Raw genomic sequence first — 21,223 nt, forward strand, 5'->3', positions numbered from 1 at the left:
TTCAAACCAAAAGCCAAAGATTTATTTTCTGTATTTCTTGCTTTAGACTGTGGTCAGCCTCAGGAATGAACTGAGGAGAACTCATGAATCCATTAATGCACTCCACAGTGAAAGAAGGTAGGACCCATGTGGGAATGCACAGACACCGACAGCAGAGACAAACCAAAAGCATTTCATTTTTGCTTTTATGGCAAAAAATTCTACAAAGTTATCACCATGCCTTTTTTTTTTAATTTAGAAGAAATTCCTTAAAAAGAGAAATAGCCCAATAGGAAGGTAAAAGAGGGCTTTGGCTCTATTTGAGTAGTTAAGGATAACATACATAATATGGTTAATTATATTTAGATTGGGGGATGGAGAACATCCTAGGAAAAAGAGAGAAACTGTTATCACTGGTGGTCATAAGGAGCACAACGCTGCCTAAAAAACCAGCCAGAGATGACTTATAAGAATGTATCTTTGTGATCTGCTATCAAATCCCTGGCTGATTTTTCTTTCTGAAAAATCCATCATAAAGATATATTTGAAACTCCAATTATGATCAAGGATTTTAGAGTCAGACTCCCATTTTACCTGAGTGTGACTGTCTAGACGTTTGAGGGCTCTCCTTCATGCTCCCTATGGGTGGAAACCCAACCCAGATTCCAAGACTTCTTTAAGATCTTGGAAATTGGTAATTAGGAATTTCAAAGGCTCCAACATCGAGAAATCGTTTGCATTTCGCACTGGTGAGATAATGTCTACAAATTCCACAAATATGCCCACCACAATGATTAAAGGTAAGATTGTACTTTACTCAGCCAATTTTGATTGTATACGTACTCTGTAACAGGGACTATTTTAGGCCTGGGCTGGGGGATATCTGACAACAAGCAAAAAGGAAGAAAAAAGTTGCCAGAATAAAGAAGCAATAAGCAATTATTAAACAATAGAGTAATTAATAAATAACTAAAATAATAAGTAAAATGTGTCCTATAATGTGACTGTCCAGAGGTTTGAAGACTGGAGGTGAAGTCCAAAATCTCAGATCGTATCATGGTCTGTAACAATTAGACCTGGAGACAAATAAAGTAGGGAGGAGATGGGAGTGGGGGAGGCAAGGTTCGGAGTCCTGGTTTGCAGTTTCCAGGAGCGCAATCAGGGAGGGTCTCATTGAAAGTACAATTGTGAGAGACGACTCGAAGGACGCGAGAAGTAAGGGGAGCAGGAACCTGGAGAAGGAGGGTTCCAAGCAGAGGGGCCGAAGAGAAGACTCTCAGGGGAGGTCATGCTTGGTGTGTTAGAGTAGCCAAGAGCTGTGTGTGGCTGCAAGACAGTGCGGGAGCAAGCGGAGGCAGAGAGCAGGGGAAAGAAGACAGGGGGCGGGTCTCGACCAACTGTTGGGACTTGTCTGCCTCCGAAGGACTTTGGCGTATTCTAAACTAGGGGGGGACCATTGGAGAGTTTTGAGCAGAGGAGTAACATGATCTGCTTTTTGTTTTGTTTTGTTTTGTTTTACTTTATTTATCATTATTTGGTTTATGGTTGTGTGTTTATTTTAATGCTTTAAAAGAATTGCCCTGACTGCTTGGTTCATTCTTAAACCAATGAATAACTAGACTTAGGAAGAGGAGCCCAAACAGATTCACAATCCATGAACTGCCTGTCTCGTTGTTCCTTCCCTATCCTGGTCAGGTGTGAGGTGTTTGGCCAGGACATGTATACTTTCATTCCAAACAGAGTGACCAAAGGATAACAAATCAATATTCAAATTTAGGTAGCTAGTCAAGGTGTGTTGGCAAAATTACTCCCTAACAGGCAGGATGAGTCTTCTAAAACATCTCCAATGCCGATGAAGTTCTTGGTGGAGTCACGTACGTAGGAGGCACGAAGGTCAGCGGTGCGTAGTGAATGGTTGAACAACATTAAACAACATTGATCAATGTGAAATAATAGTGGAGGCATGGACTTCTCCAGCATCTTCTCCCACAAAGAAGACTCACAGCCCATGTCGCTAGGGAGCTAGTTAGTTAGCTGACCTCTTTCCCTTTCAATACACTCAAAGGTGTCCTCTTTGCAGATTCCTTAAAAAACAGTTAAAACGATGCAAAGACAAGTTGCAAGCCATCTATGCCTCGCAGGAAGAAAAAAGTTGCAGATTTGAAACCAAGATTCACAGGCTTACAGCCAACCAGGATAGCCTGTGGACCCAGCTACAGCAGATGGGGCAGGAGCTCCAGGTAGGAAGTGTGGAACGTCCAGAAGTCCGACCTCAAATCCACTGGCCGTGGGAGGACTTCAGCCTGAAGCTTCTCACCTCATTGTGATCAGCCTCTTCTCTTTCCCTCTTCTCTCCATACCCTCACCTCCTCCCACATTCACCCTCAGACTCTCTCCTTCTCCTTCAGACCCACTAGGAGAACTGGTGGTAGTATACTGGTGCCGGTTAAGAAACTATAGATCTAGGGCAAAGCGGTCCTTTACAGCACTGATGCTTAGCCTCTTGGTCTATGCAACCCTTTTACATTCTTAAAACATTTTGAGGATCCCAAAGAGCCTTTTTGAGTCATAGCTATTCTTTACCTTGATCAAAATTAAAAGTGAGAAGTGGCTTAAAAGTTTATTAATTTAAAAATGAAATAAGCCCATTATATATGGAACAGTTTTAAACAGTAACTATATATTTTTAAAAAATTTTAGAAGAGTGGCATTGCTTTTTAAACATTTCTTTAATATTTGACTTAACAAAAGACAGATTTTCATAACTGCTTCATTCAATCTGTTGCAAAATGTTGTAGTTGAAGTATATGAAGAAATCTGGCCTCAGAGATTTGCTGTTGAAAAAGAGAATAATATTTTATTTTTTAAAGGTTTTATCTATTTGTTTGACAGAGACCACCAGTAGGCAGAGAGTGGGGAGAAGCAGGCTCCCTGTTGAGCAGACAGCCCAGTGTGGGGCTCGATCCCAGGTCCCTGAGATCATGACCTGACTCAAAGGCAGAGGCTTAACCCACTGAGCCACCCAGGCACCCCGAAAAAGAGAATAATATTTTAATAGCCTGTTCACATCATTGAAGATTTTTTTCTTTGGTAGTACACCAACACATAATAAGTGTTCGTTTCTTAAAGGATAGTTGCAGCATTATATCTGAAACTATATCCACTTCATACACTGTTCCATTAAAATACAAAGTTTTGTTGTGCTCTTTGAATGGATTTTCTACCTATGCATGATTTTGTAGTGTGATATAATGTGGAAGTTCACTGAGCTATGCCAAGCTTCCTAATGCTCATTATACATATCCACCCCCCACCCTGACAAAGAAATCATATTCATTAATATCACCATTATCCTCACTGGGAAAGTCTTTAGGAATTGGAAATCTGTTAGGCACATGGTAATGAATGTGTTTTCTGAAATTCTGATTTTTGCTTACAAACTCAACTCTTAAAATTGGCAATACATGTTGTTAATTATTTCCTTACTGTGCCAATCTCACTTCACTCATTTTTGAGAAAATATTTACCAAATATCCAAGTCTGAACTAGAGCCTGCAAGTCATTCTTTCACACCAAAGGCAACTTCTGTGTTTCAATAATATTAGTGGTATTTTACACGGTTCCCATTTCATCCTATACAATATTAAAAAGACAAATTGTAATTAAGAAAATCGAGAGTTTTAGGTCATCAAGGATATTCTTGGGGTGCCTGAATGGCTCAGTTGTTCAAGTGTCTGCCTTTGGGTTAGGTCTTGATCCTAGGGTCCTGGGGTTGAGCCCCATGTTGGGCTACCTGCCTTGCAGGCAGTCTGCTTCTCTCTCTCCCTCTGCCCCTCCTCTTCTCTTTGTGCTCTGTCTCTAGCTTTATCTCTCTCTCAAATAAGTAAATAAAATCTTTAAAAAAAGGGGGGGGGGAATTCTTAAGTGGAACTGTTCATTGTTGTTATTTGGTTGTTTTTTAGCTGTGAGAGCGTGATGGTGAGGAGTACCATGACCACTAGCACTATTTGGTGTTGCCTTGATTTGTACTAAGACAACAAGAGTGCTTTAACTCCTTTAGCCTTACTTACTTTTGACTTTTCACTATCTGGGCAAATGTCAACATAGTGACCATCTAAGTATCCTTGTGAAAATAATTTTGACTTCACAGACCTCTGAAAGGGTTTTAGGGATTTCCAGGAGTCTGTGGACCACACTTTGGGAATTGTGCCCTAGATTTTAAACCTGTGCCTTATTATGACTGCCTCCCACCCTGACATAGCTTCTCAGGTGGATTCTTATGAACATGTTTTATTGTAATACATTTTAGCTACCAATTCAATAGATGCTGATGTTCTTAGAAATTCCTTATGATATTTTTGGAACCTGAACATTTAGGACCTAGATTTTTTTTTTCCCCAAATGCTTCGTGATTACTCCCTGTGATATTTTAAAATCTGAGCTGTTGTCTCTTTTGTGGATAGTTTTAGATGGACATTGAACTGACAGCATAAAATAAAATCAATAATAATGGATTTGGAAAGGAGAAAGAAAAATCTTGCATTAAATATCTTAGTATGAGATTTTTTTTTAATAATTTTTTATTTTTTATAAACATATATTTTTATCCCCAGGGGTACAGGTCTGTGAAAAAAAAAAATCTTAGTATGAGATTAAAACTAAACACATTTATGAAAACGGTAAGATAAATTTTGGTTTCTTCATCAAGTTTTCTTTATTCAGGCAGTGTTACAGTCACTCCCTCCTTCCTCGTCTTCCTGTCAAAGTATGATTTCCAAGGGTGACCATGGAAAGGCTGAAAGGCTTTGCAGGGGAGGAGATTCTTCCCAGGTCACAAAAGCCAATGAGGATTGTTCAGAATGGGAACCTCTTGCCTCCCCAACCGCAACTGACACCAAAGTCACTAAAAGTCACCAAAGTCAAGCAAATGCAGAGCAAGCTCTACCAAATTCAGAATCACCAGAGGCCATTTCACAGCTGAAGTCAACACAAAGCACCAGGGCACAAAGCCAAGCACAAAAGATCTCAAAGGAAATCTTTAGCTCCCCAACCAGTTCTCAGGAGGGACTGCTGCGGGACAACTCCAAGATTGTTCCCACTGAAATGAACAGTCCTACTCTGGCACTGGCAAAAAGGAAAGAGACAGTTAACATCCAGGAGGGAAAGGATGAGCTCGAGGAAAAGGAACTGCAAGAACTCTTGTCAAAACTGACAGATGCCTTCACTCTAGAAATGCCATCAGGTAAGGTTTTCACAATCAAGGGAGATAGTGATGGCCAGGGATTGAGGCTGCCTTTTAAACACTTAATTTTTGTTACAGCAGGGAGGTGCAGAGAGAGAGAGAGAGAGAGAGAGGGAGAGAGGATCCTCAAGCAGATTTCCCTGGTGAGCAAAGAGCCTTACATGGGGCTCGATCCCACGACCCTGAGATCATGACCTGAGCTGAAATCAAGTGTTAGGTGATTAACCAACTGAGCCACCCAGGTGTCCCTAAATGCTTGATTTTATAGCATTATCCCAACAGTGTAATTTATCAAGTGAGTAACAGAGTTGGGAACCTTTTGGACATCAGTAGCATCGGTGAAATTGATGTCTAGTATTGCCCAGTTCACAGTGTTTTTGTGAGCATTAATGTTGATAGACCATAAGAGGCTTTACCACAGCACCTGACACAGTCCAAGCATTCAATAATAGTAAATAACTACAAATATTTTACAAATCAGCAGCTTTCAGAAGCTGAACTGGAGAAACAAAAACAAACCAAAAAAATGAGATGAAGATGTCAAAGACTAAAAGGCTTTTCTAGAAAAAGAGTCAAGTTTTATGTGAAATTTAAATTCCATAGCATTTACGTTACAAAATGTTAAATTATAAAATATAAAATAAATAACAAATATTAGATGATTTTATTATTGCAGTTAATATTATCAATAATACTACAACAAATGTAACTGAGCAGCCTGATGTTCCCACTTACAAGTGGAGGTAATAAGGACCCTCTTCCTAGAGGATCATTGATTAGGTTTCTGTCATGTAAGTAGTGCCATCATTAGCATCACCGTCTACTTCGTAAGATATAGCTCATTGCTAAATTCTGAAGGCTCTTTTAAAAAATGTGGTTTTTTTTTAAGATTATTTATTTATTTATTTGACAGAGAGAAATCACAAGTAGGCATAGAGGCAGGCAGAGAGAGAGAGAGGAGGAAGCAGGCTCCCTGCTGAGCAGAGAGCCCGATGCGGGACTCGATCCCAGGACCCTGAGATCATGACCTGAGCCAAAGGCAGCGGCTTAACCCACTGAGCCACCCAGGCGCCCTTAAAAAATGTTTTTTAACTATAGTTATTTCTTGTGTTTTCGACTGTCTTATTTATAGTGTTTTGTTACCTTAATATATCTATGTACATATATCCATGTCTTTTTTGAAAGCCTCAGATCTTTTATATTTGAGGGATCATCTAGAGATTTGTGATAAAATGAAGGATAACATTCTCATGTGTTTCTGAATGGGAGGAGGCCTTCTCAGAATATTTCTGAATTGGTGGTTGAGTTGCTAGAGCTACCATAACGAAGTACCTACCACAGGCTGGGTAACTTAAACATCCCAGATTAATTTTCTCACAGTCCTGGAGGCTAGAAGGCTGAGATCAAGGTGTCCCTCTGTGGGGGTCCCGTATCCAAATTTGCTTTTTATGAAGGCACCACTCATATTGGATTAGGACCCACCCCACATAACTTTTTTGATTTAATTATCTCTTTAAAGAATCTACTCCAAATATATTCCCATTCTGAGGTACGGGGGCCAGGGTGAGGACTTCACATATGATTTAGGCAGGGAGACACACAATCCATCCCATAATAGTTGGAGAGCTATAGAATCAGGACATTATAATGTCAGTTGTGTATTGAAGTTGGCAGAGCCCAATCAATGAAATCATTATTTGGTGATTCTAAAAATATGTGCTGTGAAAAGTTGGAGTTACAGTCTTTGTATTAGAGAAGACAAGATCACAAAAATGTCAGACGCATGCTCAGACTGCCCGAGACCAAGACAGGATGGGAACTCCTTGTGCCTAATTCCGAGGCCAACAGAAGTTTCCTCCCACTGTGTTTCTATCTTTACTTCTTTGGGGTCATGATGAGCACTCAAAGCAAAGTCAACACCTACTTGAACTTCTTAGGAAAATTTCACATAAAAATTTGACTTTTATTTTATAAAAGTCTTTTAGTCCTTAACATCTTCATTTTTATTTTTCATTAGGTTTCTCCAGCTGAGCTGCTTCCTCACAGCCTTCACAAATCCAGTGGCTGTGTTGCACATTCCAGTATACTAATAAGCTACATTGACTACACACGTTGGGAAGACATTGTCCCAACACTTACGCAGTTTTATATCTGAAACTGAAAGATTCATGTGTATTTTAAGTTACTTTATCAAGTCTATTTATTTAAAAAAATCTATATACCTATACATACACACATGATTATATTATTAAAAGGGAAATCAGGAAAGGATAAAGCTTATTTCTACATTTAGATGACGCAATAATGTATAAAGATGCAATTAGCATTGTCCAGTCTTGTAGGAAATGAAAAAAAGAGTCTTAAAAAATGACCTCTTCTTCCACTTCAAATTTAAACAAAACCAATGAGATGCTTCTGTTAGAAGTGTGCATTATCATACAAAAGTGCTTACAATGTTAGCAAGAAGTGCACATTTTCCCTTTTGTTATTATAGTGTGTATATTTTGTGATGATTCAGCAAATGCTAATTGATAAGATTTAAACTGACAGTCTTATTTCTCTTACATCAGCCTTGTTTCCTTAATGCTCTTTTTATTTTTTTATTTTTTTAAGATTTTTTATTTATTTATTTGACAGAGAGAGATCACAAGTTGGCAGAGAGGCAGGCAGAGAGAGAGAGGGGAAAGCAGGCTCCCCACTGAGCAGAGAGCCTGATGTGGGGCTCGATCCCAGGACCCTGGGATCATGACCTGAGCTAAGGCAGATGCTTAATGACTAAACCACCCAGGTGCCCCTCCTTAATGCTTTTAAGCATCTATGTTAATCTCCATAGCTATTTGCATTTCATAAATACTGTCACCTCTCACTCAAATATTTCTAAGTAAGTTTATATCTTTGTTCGGTCTGGTTTTGAATATGATCCTCTTTGCAAATTCTACTCAGCCATTGGCAATATGGATTATAAAAGTACACTCCATAATTTATGCACATTCTATGCACGCTTACCAAAACGACACCAAACCTAATCAGAACCAGAAGTGTCATGACCACACTGATGAAGAGGAGGAAAAGCAAACAAACGAAAATAGGGTCTTGGCAACCTTTGTTTTCTCTCTCTGTCTCGGATGCATCCAATGACAGCAGGAAGCTTTTGGTCATCTTACTGCTTCAGTTCTTTTTTTTTTTTTTTTTAACTTGAGGATTATTTGGAAAATTAGAAAGTTCCACTGTTTGTAACACGCCAAGATTTACTCAGATAGTGTCAACGACTCCAGCCGGTGCTGTCTCCAGCCGGTGCTGTGATCATCCTAGTGATTCCGCAGGAGTCCTAGAATGGAAATCAAATGCGACCCACCAGGAGGCAAAAGCAAAATTTATTGAAGATATATATATAGAGAGAGAGAGAGAGGAACGAGTGTCCAGGAGACTCAGAAGGGAAAAGAGGGAGTCTTGTCTTTGCTTGGGGTCTGGGCTTCTTCTTGGCAATTGTGGTGTGGTGCGTGTGTCTTCTCAGGTTTGCAGGAATCAGGCAGAACAAGGACAGGGTCCAGGTGTCCATCATAAGCACTTATTCCTGGAGTCAGGAGGTCTTGGCATGGAGATGTCTATCTGGAATAGGCACATGATGGCTCTGCCTGGTCATGCCCTCCCATCGATTGTGTTGGAAGAACCCCCAAAATATCATACCTCTTTGTCCCTTCCAAGGAGGACAGACAATAAGGGGTGAATAGGTTGGAGAGACATGTTGTAGCAAGAATAGAAGTAGAAAAAGAAGCAAAGCGGGAAAAAACCCAGCTTTTTCCTTCACAGGTCCCTTCGGTTTCCCTGCCTCCCTGTAGCTAGCTGACTGTCCTTTCAGACTGGAGTTTTGCTAAGGATTCAATACATTTTGGAAATTAAGATGAACCATACGTTACTTAAAAGCTTAATAAGACTAAAACAGCAAGCGTGATGGTCAGTTGGCAGGGAGTTGTAGACATTTACTGCATAGAATCATTCAGCACCAAGACAGGGTAACTGGATGTCACAAGACTGAGAGTTTAATAGAAAGTATGTAGAAGAGGTTCCCCAAGCCTCTTTAAATGCCAAATGTTCGGTTGAAAATCAGTAGCAAACATTGAGCTTACACTTGCAGTAAAGGAATTCAATTTGAAAACGTCTAACACTATTTGCTTCGGTGGTGAGACAAAAAAAGACATAACATTATTTTCTCATTAAATGATTTTCCTTCCATTTGTGAGTGAAATGTCCTGTGTCATCTCGGAAACCCTTTTCCAAGCTTCTCTCCCATCCTCTTTGTCATCTGTCTGCCACTGTACGTTTTAAGGATGAGAAGGGAGGGCCGGGGAGTAGGTGTGGGAGGCTTATTCCTGTCCCTTTCTTCTTCACGTGAGACTATCATCCACACTATTATTATAAATAATCAGAAAATGAGGCTTGAACTTTAGCAAATTCTAAGAAAATAAAGGCAGGGCAAGCTCAGGAGAGAGAAATGCAGCACTCGAGCTCACTCATTTAAGAAGGTAGTCTTCTCAAATAATTGCCTGGGGATCCCGGGTCAGGGGAAGGGCATACTGAAATCGTATTGAATCTTTCTCTGTCTCTCTCATTCTCTCTCTCAGACATATGTATGTACATATGTATGTATGTACGTATGTATGTATGTAAAATTAGAAGCAATTACTGTTGATGGGAGAAGATACAGACCTCCAGCAACTAAGCTCCATGAATGTAGAAAAAAAAAGTCTAATGAATTCATCATACATTCACTCATTTATTCATTCAACAAATATTCCTCCAACATTACTCTGTGCTAGACGCTGGGCATTCATTTTGAAAGGAGTATATTTCGTTGTTAAGATATGTACCTTGGGGGCGCCTGGGTGGCTCAGTGGGTTAAGCCGCTGCCTTCGGCTCAGGTCATGATCTCAGGGTCCTGGGATCGAGTCCCACATCGGGCTCTCTGCTCGGCAGGGAGCCTGTTTCCTCCTCCTCTCTCTCTCTGCCTGCCTTTCTACCTACTTGTGATCTCTCTCTGTCAAATAAATAAATAAAATCTTTAAAAAAAAAAAAAAAAAAAGATATGTACCTTGGGGTGCCTGGGTGGCTCAGTGGATTGAGCCACTGCCTTTGGCTTGGGTCATGGTCTCAGGGTCCTGGAATCGAGCCCCGCATCTGCCTCAGCATCCCTGCTTAGCAGAGAGCCTGCTTCCCCCCTCTCTCTGCCTGACTCTCTGCCTACTTGTGATCTTTCTCTCTGTCAAATAAATAAATTAAATCTTTGAAAAAATATATATATAATGGCCTGCTTACCTTTTAAAAAAAAAGATACTCTGGCCTTAAAAATAGTAGCCTGGCATTATGTGGAGAATGGTTTGGAGAAGGGCAAGGGGGTGAGCACAGAGTCTGGGTAAAACCTGTTGAAATCTAGGCAGTAAGTGGTAGTTTGCCCCGGGGGGATGGGGATACACTTATTGTAATGGGGAGAGCTGAGATGGGGGACTGCACATCAGTAGTTCTGTTTGGATCACATTAAGTGTCAGTTTCCTGAGAGACATCGAAATGGGGGATATCAGAGTGTCCATCAACATGTACAATATGGAGCTCACAGAAGTCTTACTACAGAGTGGATATTCAACATATATGGGTTTGCTTAATTAGTTATTGTTGTAAGGAAGACACAGGCTCCGCATTTCTGTTTCGCAGCACAGTAATTCTAGACTAAACTTGATCTAGACTAGACTAGCGTGGTTCCTAGATCAAGGGCATCAGAATCACCTGGGACCATACCAGAAATGCAAATTCTTGGGCCCCCTCCCTGATACCCTATATTAGTTAGGGACTGCCAGAGGAATGGAACCAATAGGATAGAGATAGGAAGATACAGAAAGAGACTTATTTTATGGAATTGGCCCATGTGATTATGGAGGCTGACAAGCCCCAAGATCTACTGTCAGCAAACTGGAAAACTAAAAGAACCAGTGCAAAAGCTGGCAGGCTAGAGACTTAGGAAGAGCTGCTGTTTTGATTGGAAGCTAAAGGCAGAGGAAAACTGATGTGGGAGCCACAAGGCAGTCAAGCAGAAGAAATTCTCTTACTCAGCTTTTCTGCTTAATTCAGGCCTTCGACTGATGGGATGAAGCCCAGCCACATCAGGGAGGGCAATTAGCTGTAGTCAGCCTGCAGATTCAAATATTCATCTTGTCCGGAAACACCCCCATAGCACACCCAGAATAACGTTTGACCAAACCTCTGGGCTTTAGTAGTCAGTCAGGGTGAGGCATAAAATTAACCATCATATGTACTGAATCAGAGCTCTTAGAGTAGGAGCCAGCAATCTGTCTTTACACCCTCTAAATCTATTTAGACACCAGAGTTTGAAGACCACTGCTCGAGAGTGGGCTTTCTGGTTACTCAGATTTGTGCTCAGAATCATGGAAAAATGCCCTTTAAGAACCCACAACCAAGTGCAATTAGGAATCGTTCGTGGCAAATAATAGCCATCTTATTTGTCAGTTGGTAGAAAGAGGGCCTTGTCATCAGGACCTGGGGAGAGCTGGCTTACATATCTTCTCTGTATTAGACCTTTAGCAAGATCAGCTTGAAAACCTACAGGTGCTTTCTCTAAAGGACTCTCCCATTTGTTGATTTCAGGCCTGCAGCCTTCAGTAAACGTGGACCTGTACCGTGGAGCTGAGCGGCTGTCCAAGGCCTTCTGTGCCCTTGTTGATCAAATCACCTTGTCCAGCTTGAAGTGATTAGTAGGAGTCCAGGCTCCAAGGCCCCTTAGGATGGTGATGAAACATATTTTCCATAATCTGTCCTAAAGAATTAAGTGTTTTGCCTCTCAAGAATTTGGTGTGAAACATGAAGAAAATAAGTTTTTTTTTTTTTTTTTTTAATCTCCCTACTCATGTGTCTTAGTTTTTCAGTTCAGAGTAAATCTTTGGGAGTAAGAGGCCGAGTTGAATCTGGGTGTGCTGAGTTTCCAGCAGAGGGCTCTTCTTAATTTAGATACCTTGGTAGGGATGTCCAAGTGTGTGATTTACATGAATTCATGCTACTGTCTTCTTCAAATATCATTTAAATTATTGAATTGATGACCAAATTTTCTATCTGGATGCTCCTGACGGAGAACAGGCAGAGAACTAAACACATACACACATACACACACACCATTGAGTGGATGCAAAACTGGTGAAATCTGAATAAACTCTGTGGGTTGTACCCACGTCAATCTCCTGGTTGCATTACTCTACTGTAATTATGCAAGGGGGCACTACCATGGAAGAAAACTGGATGAAGAGTATATAGGATGTCTCTGTATTGTTTCTTATAACTGTATAGGAATCAACAAATGATCTCAAAATAAATTTATTTTGAAGTCATGAATATTTCTTGCTAAAATCCTATATGTGGGGCGCCTGGGTGGCTCAGTGGGTTAAAGCCTCTGCCTTTGGCTCAGGTCATGATCTCAGGGTCCTGGGATCGAGCTCTGAGTCTGGCTCTTTGCTCAGTGGGAAGCCTGCTCCCCACCCCACCCCTGCCTGCCTCTCTGCCTACTTGTGATCTCTGCTTGTCAAATAAATAAATAAAATCTTTTTTAAAAATAATAAAATAAAATCCTATATGTGGTGAGTTTGGCTAAAGTAACTGTTAGCCTCCCTTCTCTGCATGTATGACTGCAGTATAGATGCTTAATTCCATAATGTCCAAAGATATAGCTGATAATTGTTTGACTGTTAGAGCACTTAGCTTCTAAGCACCTTCTAAGCACTAACTCATTTAATCCTCAAGACAAAACTAGCAAGTAGATATCGAATTTTATGAGGGAGCTATGGCACAAGGAGGGTCAGTAAGTTTTCCAAAGTTTCTTGGCCAGTAGTAAATGACGTTGAGTCTGTACTCTGCTCTGTACTTTCTCTCAATAACTATTGCTCTGATTCTAGTGTTTTGCATATTATCTTCATGTGCAATCCATGCTGCATTTAGAGAGGACATTTTTTATTTATGTGGATTTCTATTTATATGATCTGTAATTTCTATTACTGTTCCAGAAGAAAATAACGTCCAATTGAATAGGATTAGGACTAGGTTATCCCTGTTCAATCTCATAATATTTGCTTTTCAGCCCATTACAAATTTTTTATTTTTACTTTATTCACTGTCCTTCTCACTTTATCCTAGCTTGTTCCTTATGAGTTTTTTATTAACATATAATGTATTCCTTAAGATTTTAATAAGCAACCCCTAAAACACTGATCAGCAAGCCATACCCTACAAGCCAAATCCTGCCCACTGCCTGTTTTGTCCACACTATGAGCTAAGAGTGGTCATTACATCTTTAAAAAATTGTTGGAAGAGTCAAAAGAACAATATATTGGGACACGTGAAAATGATACATATTCAGATTTCATTGTCCATAAACAAAGTTTTATTAGAACACAACCATGCTCACTCACTCACATGTTGTCTACGGGTTCTTATATTCTACAAAAGCAGAATTGATTATTAGTTGCAGTAGAGACAGATAGCCTACAATCATGATATTTGCTATCTGATCCTTTACAGAAAAATTCGGCAGCCTCTGTTGTATAGTACCCAGGTGAGGGAAGAGCAAAGGGCAGGCTTTTCTGTGAGCAGGCGTGGCATTTCTTCCATGATTTATAAGAGATGATAAGTTTACATGATGGTTTTTTTTTTAAGATTTTATTTATTTATTTGACAGAGAGAAATCACAAGTAGATGGAGAGGCAGGCAGAGAGAGAGAGGAGGAAGCAGGCTCCCCGCTGAGCAGAGAGCCCGATGCGGGACTCGATCCCAGGACCCCGAGATCATGACCTGAGCCAAAGGCAGCGGCTTAACCCACTGAGCCACCCAGGCACCCTACATGATGGTTTTTAGGAAGGTGATAAAAGGTATCAGAGAAAGAGGCAGGAAAGTAAAACCATGAGCCCACGTAAAAATACAATGTGGCAGCTTTTAACGTGCTCATTCTCCCAACCAAGAAAAGCTGAGGCTGGTTCCCGTCCCCACTTCCTTCTCCAGACTCATTTTCCTGTTGTTAGAACTTGGTTAATTCTCAATTGCAGCTGCATCTTCTGATAATCCTTTTCTGGTTTGTTTGTTTTTTTTTTTTTTTTTTTTGCTTTTTTAGCATCTTTATTGAAGTATAATTGACAAGTATATTGACATAAACTCCATATAATTACGATCCACAAAGTGTTGATATATTACACACTTATGAAACTGTCACCACAGTCAAGTCATGAACATACTCATCACTCCCCAAAATTTCTTCAAGCACTGATTGTTGAAAAGACTACCCTTTCTCCATGGAATTGCCTTTACATCTTTATCTAAGGAATATCTAAATAAATACATTCCCATTACATTTAGATGAGGTTTTTAGTTTAAGGAGTCCCCTCAATCTTCCATGAAAAAGCATTTACTCATGTTTCCTTTAGATCTGGAAAAAGCAAGTAAATTGCTAACGTATCAGAAATTCAAACTGATTGTCCAGGATTGGTTGTGAAAGAACAATTGGAAAGAGGAAGTAATTAGAGATAAAAAATCACATTGTGTCTGGATCTCAAATACATTTGCTCATTGGACTTCTGAACTGTGAACCTCATCAGGTCTGTTCATTTTTCAGGGAAAAATTTTTTATGAATTCTTTTATCATAATACTGTTCATTTTACTTTTTAGTTTGTTTTGTGATGCAAAGTATAACTAACCACTTACAGAGTTTTAATATCTAATCAAAACAGAAAATATGCTGGGGCACATCGGTGGCTCAGTGGGTTAAGCCTCTGCCTTCAGCTCAGGTCATGATCTCGGGTCCTGGGATCGAGCCCCGCATTGGGCTCTCTGCTCAGCAGGGAGCCTGCTTCCCTCTCTCTCTCTGCCTGCCTTTCTGCCTATTTGTGATTTCTCTATCAAATAAATAAATAAAATTTTAAAAAATAGAAAATATACTAATTATAAAATACTCATACTTACTGCTATTTTATTAGAGTTTAGGTTATCAGTAATGGTAACATCAAATGTCGAAATAAAGATACTCCGATAATGTTACTTGCGGTCCAGAGCTTTTATTAATTTTGTTTCCATTAGAAGAATGCTTTATTCAAAAATATTATTTCAAACAAGAATTAGGTATTACAGTCAGTAACTGGTAATTAATAAGTATAGTCCTTTGTATGCTTATACATAAGCAGTGGTTAATAGCTTGGAAGTCATGCAGTGTATTCAAATTAAATGTATGGCCCTCTGGTTAATTAATAATATCCAGCATCCCAGAACAATTTGTCAGAGTGAATACAAACAATCTGACAAATAATCTGGTCCTCTTTGGAAGCTATTTTAACTCTCAGACAGTGGGATGACCTGACAGTAAAGTCACCATTTGAAGGAACATGCTAGCAGGCTAAAAGAATGAAACCATTAGGAAGTACTCTAAGAGAATGTAGCTTATGATTTATCTATGGACATTTCCACCATTTCAATTAAACAAATGATCAATAGTCAAGAAAAACATGTTTGTTTGTTTGTTTGTTTGTTTGTTTTTTAATTCCAAGATGTGAGATAGCTATGAGGTGAGATTTATTTTCTCTTTATTTCCAGGCCACTGGTGACTTTTCCAAAGAACTTAAACCCACTCCTGTGCAAGTGCATGCTTATCAAACCTTCAATCAACTCTTTCTTCTTTAGGAAAGGTGTTCTTAGTTGCTGAGAATATGCACCTGAAAGTAGAGAAAAGGAACTCATTATTAGAGCACCAAATTATTCTCAGGTTAATTAAATATCAACACCTTGGTTTTTAAAAAAAGTTTGTTGGAGCACCTGGGTGGCTCTCTCAATTGAGCACCTGACTCATGGTTTTGACTCAGGTCAAGATCTCATGGGTTTGGGGATTAAGCCCCATTACAGGCTCCATGCTCAGTGGGGAGTCTGATTGAAGATTCTCTCTCTCTCTCTCTGCCCCTCCCCCTACTCTCTTACAGGCTCTCTCTCTCTTTCTTTCTCTCTCAAATAATAAATCTCTAAAAATAAAAGAAAGTTTGTTGTTTCTGTCACTTTCTATGTCTCTATAAATTTTTTGCAAGAATGTATATGAAAAACTCTGTTTATGTGTCCTTTGTAATTTAAATAACAAAGTAAGTTATAATAAATACAGTTCTTTGTTAATGTATTAAGACTTTTTTCTGATTAAAAAAGTAAAAATGGTCATTGTATGATTTTTATTTTAAAGTTCTTTGTATATGTACTTTATTCCATAATTTAGTTAACCATTACTTTAAATCATTTCCAAGTTTTCTGCTGTTATAAACAGTATTGCAGTGAAATCCTGCATTGTACTGCATTGTTGGCCACATCTCTGAACGTTTCCTTAGGATCGATTTCTAGATGAGTAATTTCTGAAGATGTTACTAGGAAATTTCTTGAAATAAGCAAAGTAAAAAAATCAAGCATTTGTGGAACTAATTACATACATGTTCCTGAAGTATTGTTTTCTCTAATGCTTGGTGTTTAAAAAATAAACAACAAAATAACATTTGCCAGCTAGTTACACGCCAACTGCAAACATCATCAAATTATATATCTAAATTTTAATTTTCTCATCATGAAGGAATGCAAAGATTCACAATTTTTCTAGAACATTAAACAGCCAGTCTCAGGCAGGCGGGTTTTTCTGTTTCTCACTGGCAGAGCGAGGTTTGTTGAAGGAAAAGGCCATTATTTTTTGACACAAACAGGGATATACTTCAAAATCCCTTCATTTGCATTGAAGCCCTTATTAACCCATGAGTTAACTTTAACTCTGTTATTCTCCATTTGGGAGTTATCAGTCTACTCTTTTCCTCAATTTTTTTTTAAATTTTTTTGTAATTTTTTTAATTTTAATTTTTATTTTTTTAATTTTCCTCAATTTATAACTCTCTCTTTCACTCTCTCTTTCTCTCTGCCTTGACATAATGTGTCATAATTTAGTGGTTAAGCTGGGTACACTTTCTTCACACCTTCTGGACATTTTAACATTCAGTTATTGACTTGTATCTTTCTAGACTAAATAATGATGATCTTTTAGTCTTTCCCCAAGTGATGCTATCTCTAGCCCTCAGAATTTTTGGAATTCTCATTTCTGGATACCCTCTGTTCCTGACAAGCATTGTTATAAACAACTACAGTATCCAGGTCACCACCCAGTTCAATAAGCTGTCTTTGGGGTAAAGCTCTTCCAGATTCTACCCTTAGTTAAATACATGCCTTTCATTAATTCCTTCCTACAGAATCACAGAATATTAGAATAGAGAATGTAAAGAGGGCCTTCTAATTCTTTCCTCACCCCTCTTTTTCAGATTAAAAAACTGAGGTCTAAGTAAGTTAATGAAGTTAATTGAGGTTACATAGATATATATGATTTCTTGTTTTTCTATTTGTTGGCCCAATATTGACAAACATGATATATTAACATACAAAATTATATAGGAGTTTTATGTTTTTAACAAAACATGATTCATAACATTTCTCAAGTGTGTTTAAACTATTTAAATTTGAGGATGTCAAAATAACAGAAAACTTTTTGCATATTATGTAGACACATTCATTCTTTCCTTCTGTTCTGGTGATTTGATTTCCCCAAGAATTGTAGAGACAGACATCTCTTCACCCTCACCCCCATCCTAACCTGTATATTAATCCCCCAAGGACAATAGAAAAAATTAGTGGAGAATCTGTGCAGGTACATCCAGAGCCCAGTTGAGCCACTAGAGATTTAATCAAACCTCTTGAGATGAAATCTCAATGTTCCAGCAACTATTTAACTTTTAGACATGGTGTCTCCTTGACCCAAGACCCTCTTTGACTGTGATTATACAATCGAAATGGAAAGTTTTGTTTCCTGATCTGCAAACAATTGTTTATGGCCAACATTAAAATAACTTCAATAAAGTGAAATATTCCTTCTTGCTACATAGCCACTCTGGCTAAAATTTGCAGACCAGCTGAGTCAACAACAACTCTGTAGCAAGAGAAAAGAAGTGGCTCCTGAAGCTGAAGATAAATCTACTACCTTTAAAAAAAAAAAAAAAAAAAAGATGGAAACGCTATGTTGAAATATGCTCCAAAAAATTGCACGTAGCTTCAGATGATTCTGATAGTGACATTGCAGGAAACCAACTGGAAGCTCTTTTAGAAAAAGACCTTGTGTATGTATATAATTATTTTCATGTTTGTCTGAACTAAAATACGATTTTCATTTATTCCATAGATATTTTAGTAATTTAAAGTGAGTGTGAAATACCAAAAAACCCCAATAAATATTGGTGGTGACTTGAGTATGACAACTAAATATGTTAAGAATGGGAAAATGAGTCCTAGACTACAAAGGAAGAAAATATCTAACTCTATGGATGCTGACGTCTGAAGAGCCTCTGCTTAAAGTGGTTTCTAAATATTGGTAGCAAACACTGAAGGACACTTATTTTTGTGTTTCTTTAGTAGCTAAGCTGGTAAAAGAATATTTCCTCTAAAAATGGAAATTGGTTTAAGTAACAATAACACTTGCCAAAATAATAAACTTATCTATAAATAACAGCAGTGGATTATCTGGTTTAATGGATCAGCAAAGCATGAGGATATTTAGCTAGTGAGGTTAAAACAAACTAGATATATAAAGGCTCTATAATATCTTTGGAAAGGATTGACCTAGAACTATTACTGTTAAGTGCTATTCTAATAGAGAAATTATAGGGTTAAATAACAATTATAGGGATATATAATTATAGGGATATATAACAATTCTCACAATAAAATATACAAAAATTAGTTATGCCTCAGTTTTGCACTAGTTCATAAGTAATTCTAAGAGTCCCTACCACCCAAACAGCCTTTGCTGCAAGGACTGGAAGATCATTGGTTGAAACTACATTAAAAACAGAAAAAAAAATAATTTGAATAGGTAGGGCTAAGTTATCTATTTCTCAGCTTACTCACAGTAGCTCATTTGTTCTAATCCTAATTCCATAAAGGACATTTTTTTTATTGCCCCCAGAAAAGACTTTTTTGAATATAATATTTGCACCAGTGAGAATCTCTAAATTTGTTGGAAGTTCCAAATTACTAAAAGTTAATCACTCCACTTGCTGGAAGTTAATTACATATTTGAGATTTGTTCAAAAAGCAACAAGGAGTAAATCTGCAAGCCAGCCAATTTTTCTGCCCTTCATTTCACCAACTAAATATATCACAAGGAGACCCTCCATTTACAGGGAGCATTTTTTTTTTTTTTTCTATTTAAAAAGGGTGAGAGCTTCCCAAATCCACAGCAAGTAGACAGGTTATGACTGCTAATATTCAGGCTAATCACTTTATAGTTTTGTGTTGTACTTTGGGAATCATGCTTTTCCTTACTTGTATTTTTACTTTTCCTTGCTGCTGTTCACATAAAGTATGAGAATGAGGAAAATATGTGGATATAAACAGCTACCATGAAATATAAAAGGAAGTGCTATCCTTCTATCATTTGTGTGCTCTTGTATGCTCTTGGGTTCACTCCTGAGAACACAATTAATTCCCCTAAAGCAATTTCCCCCTTCCTCACAACTGAGCACATTCATACTTGATTGGCCCTTTTGAAAGACCTGGGACCTAAAGGTGACCACCTTGATTTCTCCCTGCGTGCTGTGGATGCGCTGCTGAAATCTCTTCCTTCCCAGACAATTGCCTCCTTCCTAAGCCATGATTCCTGGAGAGGACACAGTCCACATAGATGTCCCAGAAGAGTTGGGCCAGATCCCAAAACAGTGCCCCATGCTTCAAGTTCTCAGAAGACTTCAGGTAGTTCATAAAATCCCAGAAACCGGAAACAGTGTTAGAAATTCGAGGCTTCCGCATTTCCAGGAGGAGCACTGAAGAAGATTCCCAGCACTGAGGATCAGCTTGGTTAAGAGCCAGCAGGTCTGTCTGGCTATGGCAGAAGAAAGGAGACACACAGCACATTCCCACAATGAGCAAAGAGCAGGTAAGAGTCAAGGGGCGGTAGATCCCTCTTCTGTTCCCAGGATCAGCCATGGCACTGAAACTGCATAGAATGGAAATAAATTACAAATCCTTGCTTGAGCTCCACTCAGTAATGAAAATAATTATGCCTTTAAAAACCTTGGTGCCAGCAAAGGAAATACACCATTGTCTCTAGGAATAGTCTTATCATACCTCCCCTAAGTCCCATTCTATCTAAAATGACACATTGCCAAGCCATGTACTATAAAACCAAAATATTTAGATAGGAAGTACTTATTCCTAAGACATGTTCCTTTATGAGATGAGTAAGTGAACTTGTTTTCCCTAGAACAGAGGAACATAATTTAAAAGAATATTAAGTAAAAATTTAAAATCTTGCTGCATGGCTTTAATTATTTTATAATATAGTTTAGCCTACCTATTCTAATCCAGGACCCCCATTCAATTAAGAATTTTAATCTATTTTATCCATAGAGGTTTTCCTATTTGAAGACTTTCAATTTTTAGAAAGCGTAAGAATTGTAAAATGTTATAAATAAAAATGAACATAAGGTAGTGTGCTAAAAGTAGGGAAGCCAAGAGGTATATATTCAATCCATTAGAGTAGAATCAATTGACATTTTATCAACACCTAAAATGCTCCATGATTCTGATATAATTTTCATAAAGATAATGTTTTTATCATTTTTTTCTTCCTCCTATGAATCTCAAGAATTTTAGTGAAAACATTTGCCTCTCATTCAACTTTTCTGGCTCTCAAAGCCTGCTGTAATAAAATTAAACCATATAGGGGCCCCTGGAAGGCTCAGTCGGTTGGTTGGGACTCCCACTCTTTATTTCTGCTCAGGTCATGATCTCATGGGTTGTGGGATCAAGCCCTGCCCCCCACTGTTTGAAGATTCTGTCCCTCTGCCCCATCACCCCAACTCTGTCTCTCTATTAAAGAAATAAATCCTTAAAAAATTAAGCTACATAAC

The 21,223-nt window shown here is 38.5% G+C and overlaps 2 protein-coding genes across 2 annotated transcripts in view; one reads left to right on the forward strand and one right to left on the reverse strand.

Annotated features, from left to right (window-relative positions):
• Positions 1-12,784, forward strand: part of DYTN (dystrotelin) — a 47,212-nt gene extending 34,428 nt beyond the window's left edge. The window contains exons 10-12 of the mRNA XM_059169000.1: positions 2,060-2,219; positions 4,702-5,221; positions 11,876-12,784. Of these exons, the coding sequence (XP_059024983.1) occupies positions 2,060-2,219; positions 4,702-5,221; positions 11,876-11,979 (784 nt within the window). The 3' untranslated portion in view covers positions 11,980-12,784. The remainder of the gene's footprint in view (positions 1-2,059; positions 2,220-4,701; positions 5,222-11,875) is intronic.
• Positions 12,785-15,827: 3,043 nt separating this feature from the next.
• Positions 15,828-20,297, reverse strand: FAM237A (family with sequence similarity 237 member A). Its single transcript, XM_059169001.1, has 2 exons — positions 19,889-20,297; positions 15,828-15,967 (listed from the first exon to the last, which is right to left on the reverse strand). Exons 1-2 carry the CDS (start codon positions 20,295-20,297, stop codon positions 15,828-15,830), a joined length of 549 nt encoding a protein of 182 aa, XP_059024984.1.
• Between the last annotated feature and the right edge of the window lie 926 nt (positions 20,298-21,223).

Source organism: Mustela lutreola, chromosome 3 (assembly GCF_030435805.1).
Source record: "Mustela lutreola isolate mMusLut2 chromosome 3, mMusLut2.pri, whole genome shotgun sequence".
Taxonomy (NCBI): domain Eukaryota; kingdom Metazoa; phylum Chordata; class Mammalia; order Carnivora; family Mustelidae; genus Mustela; species Mustela lutreola.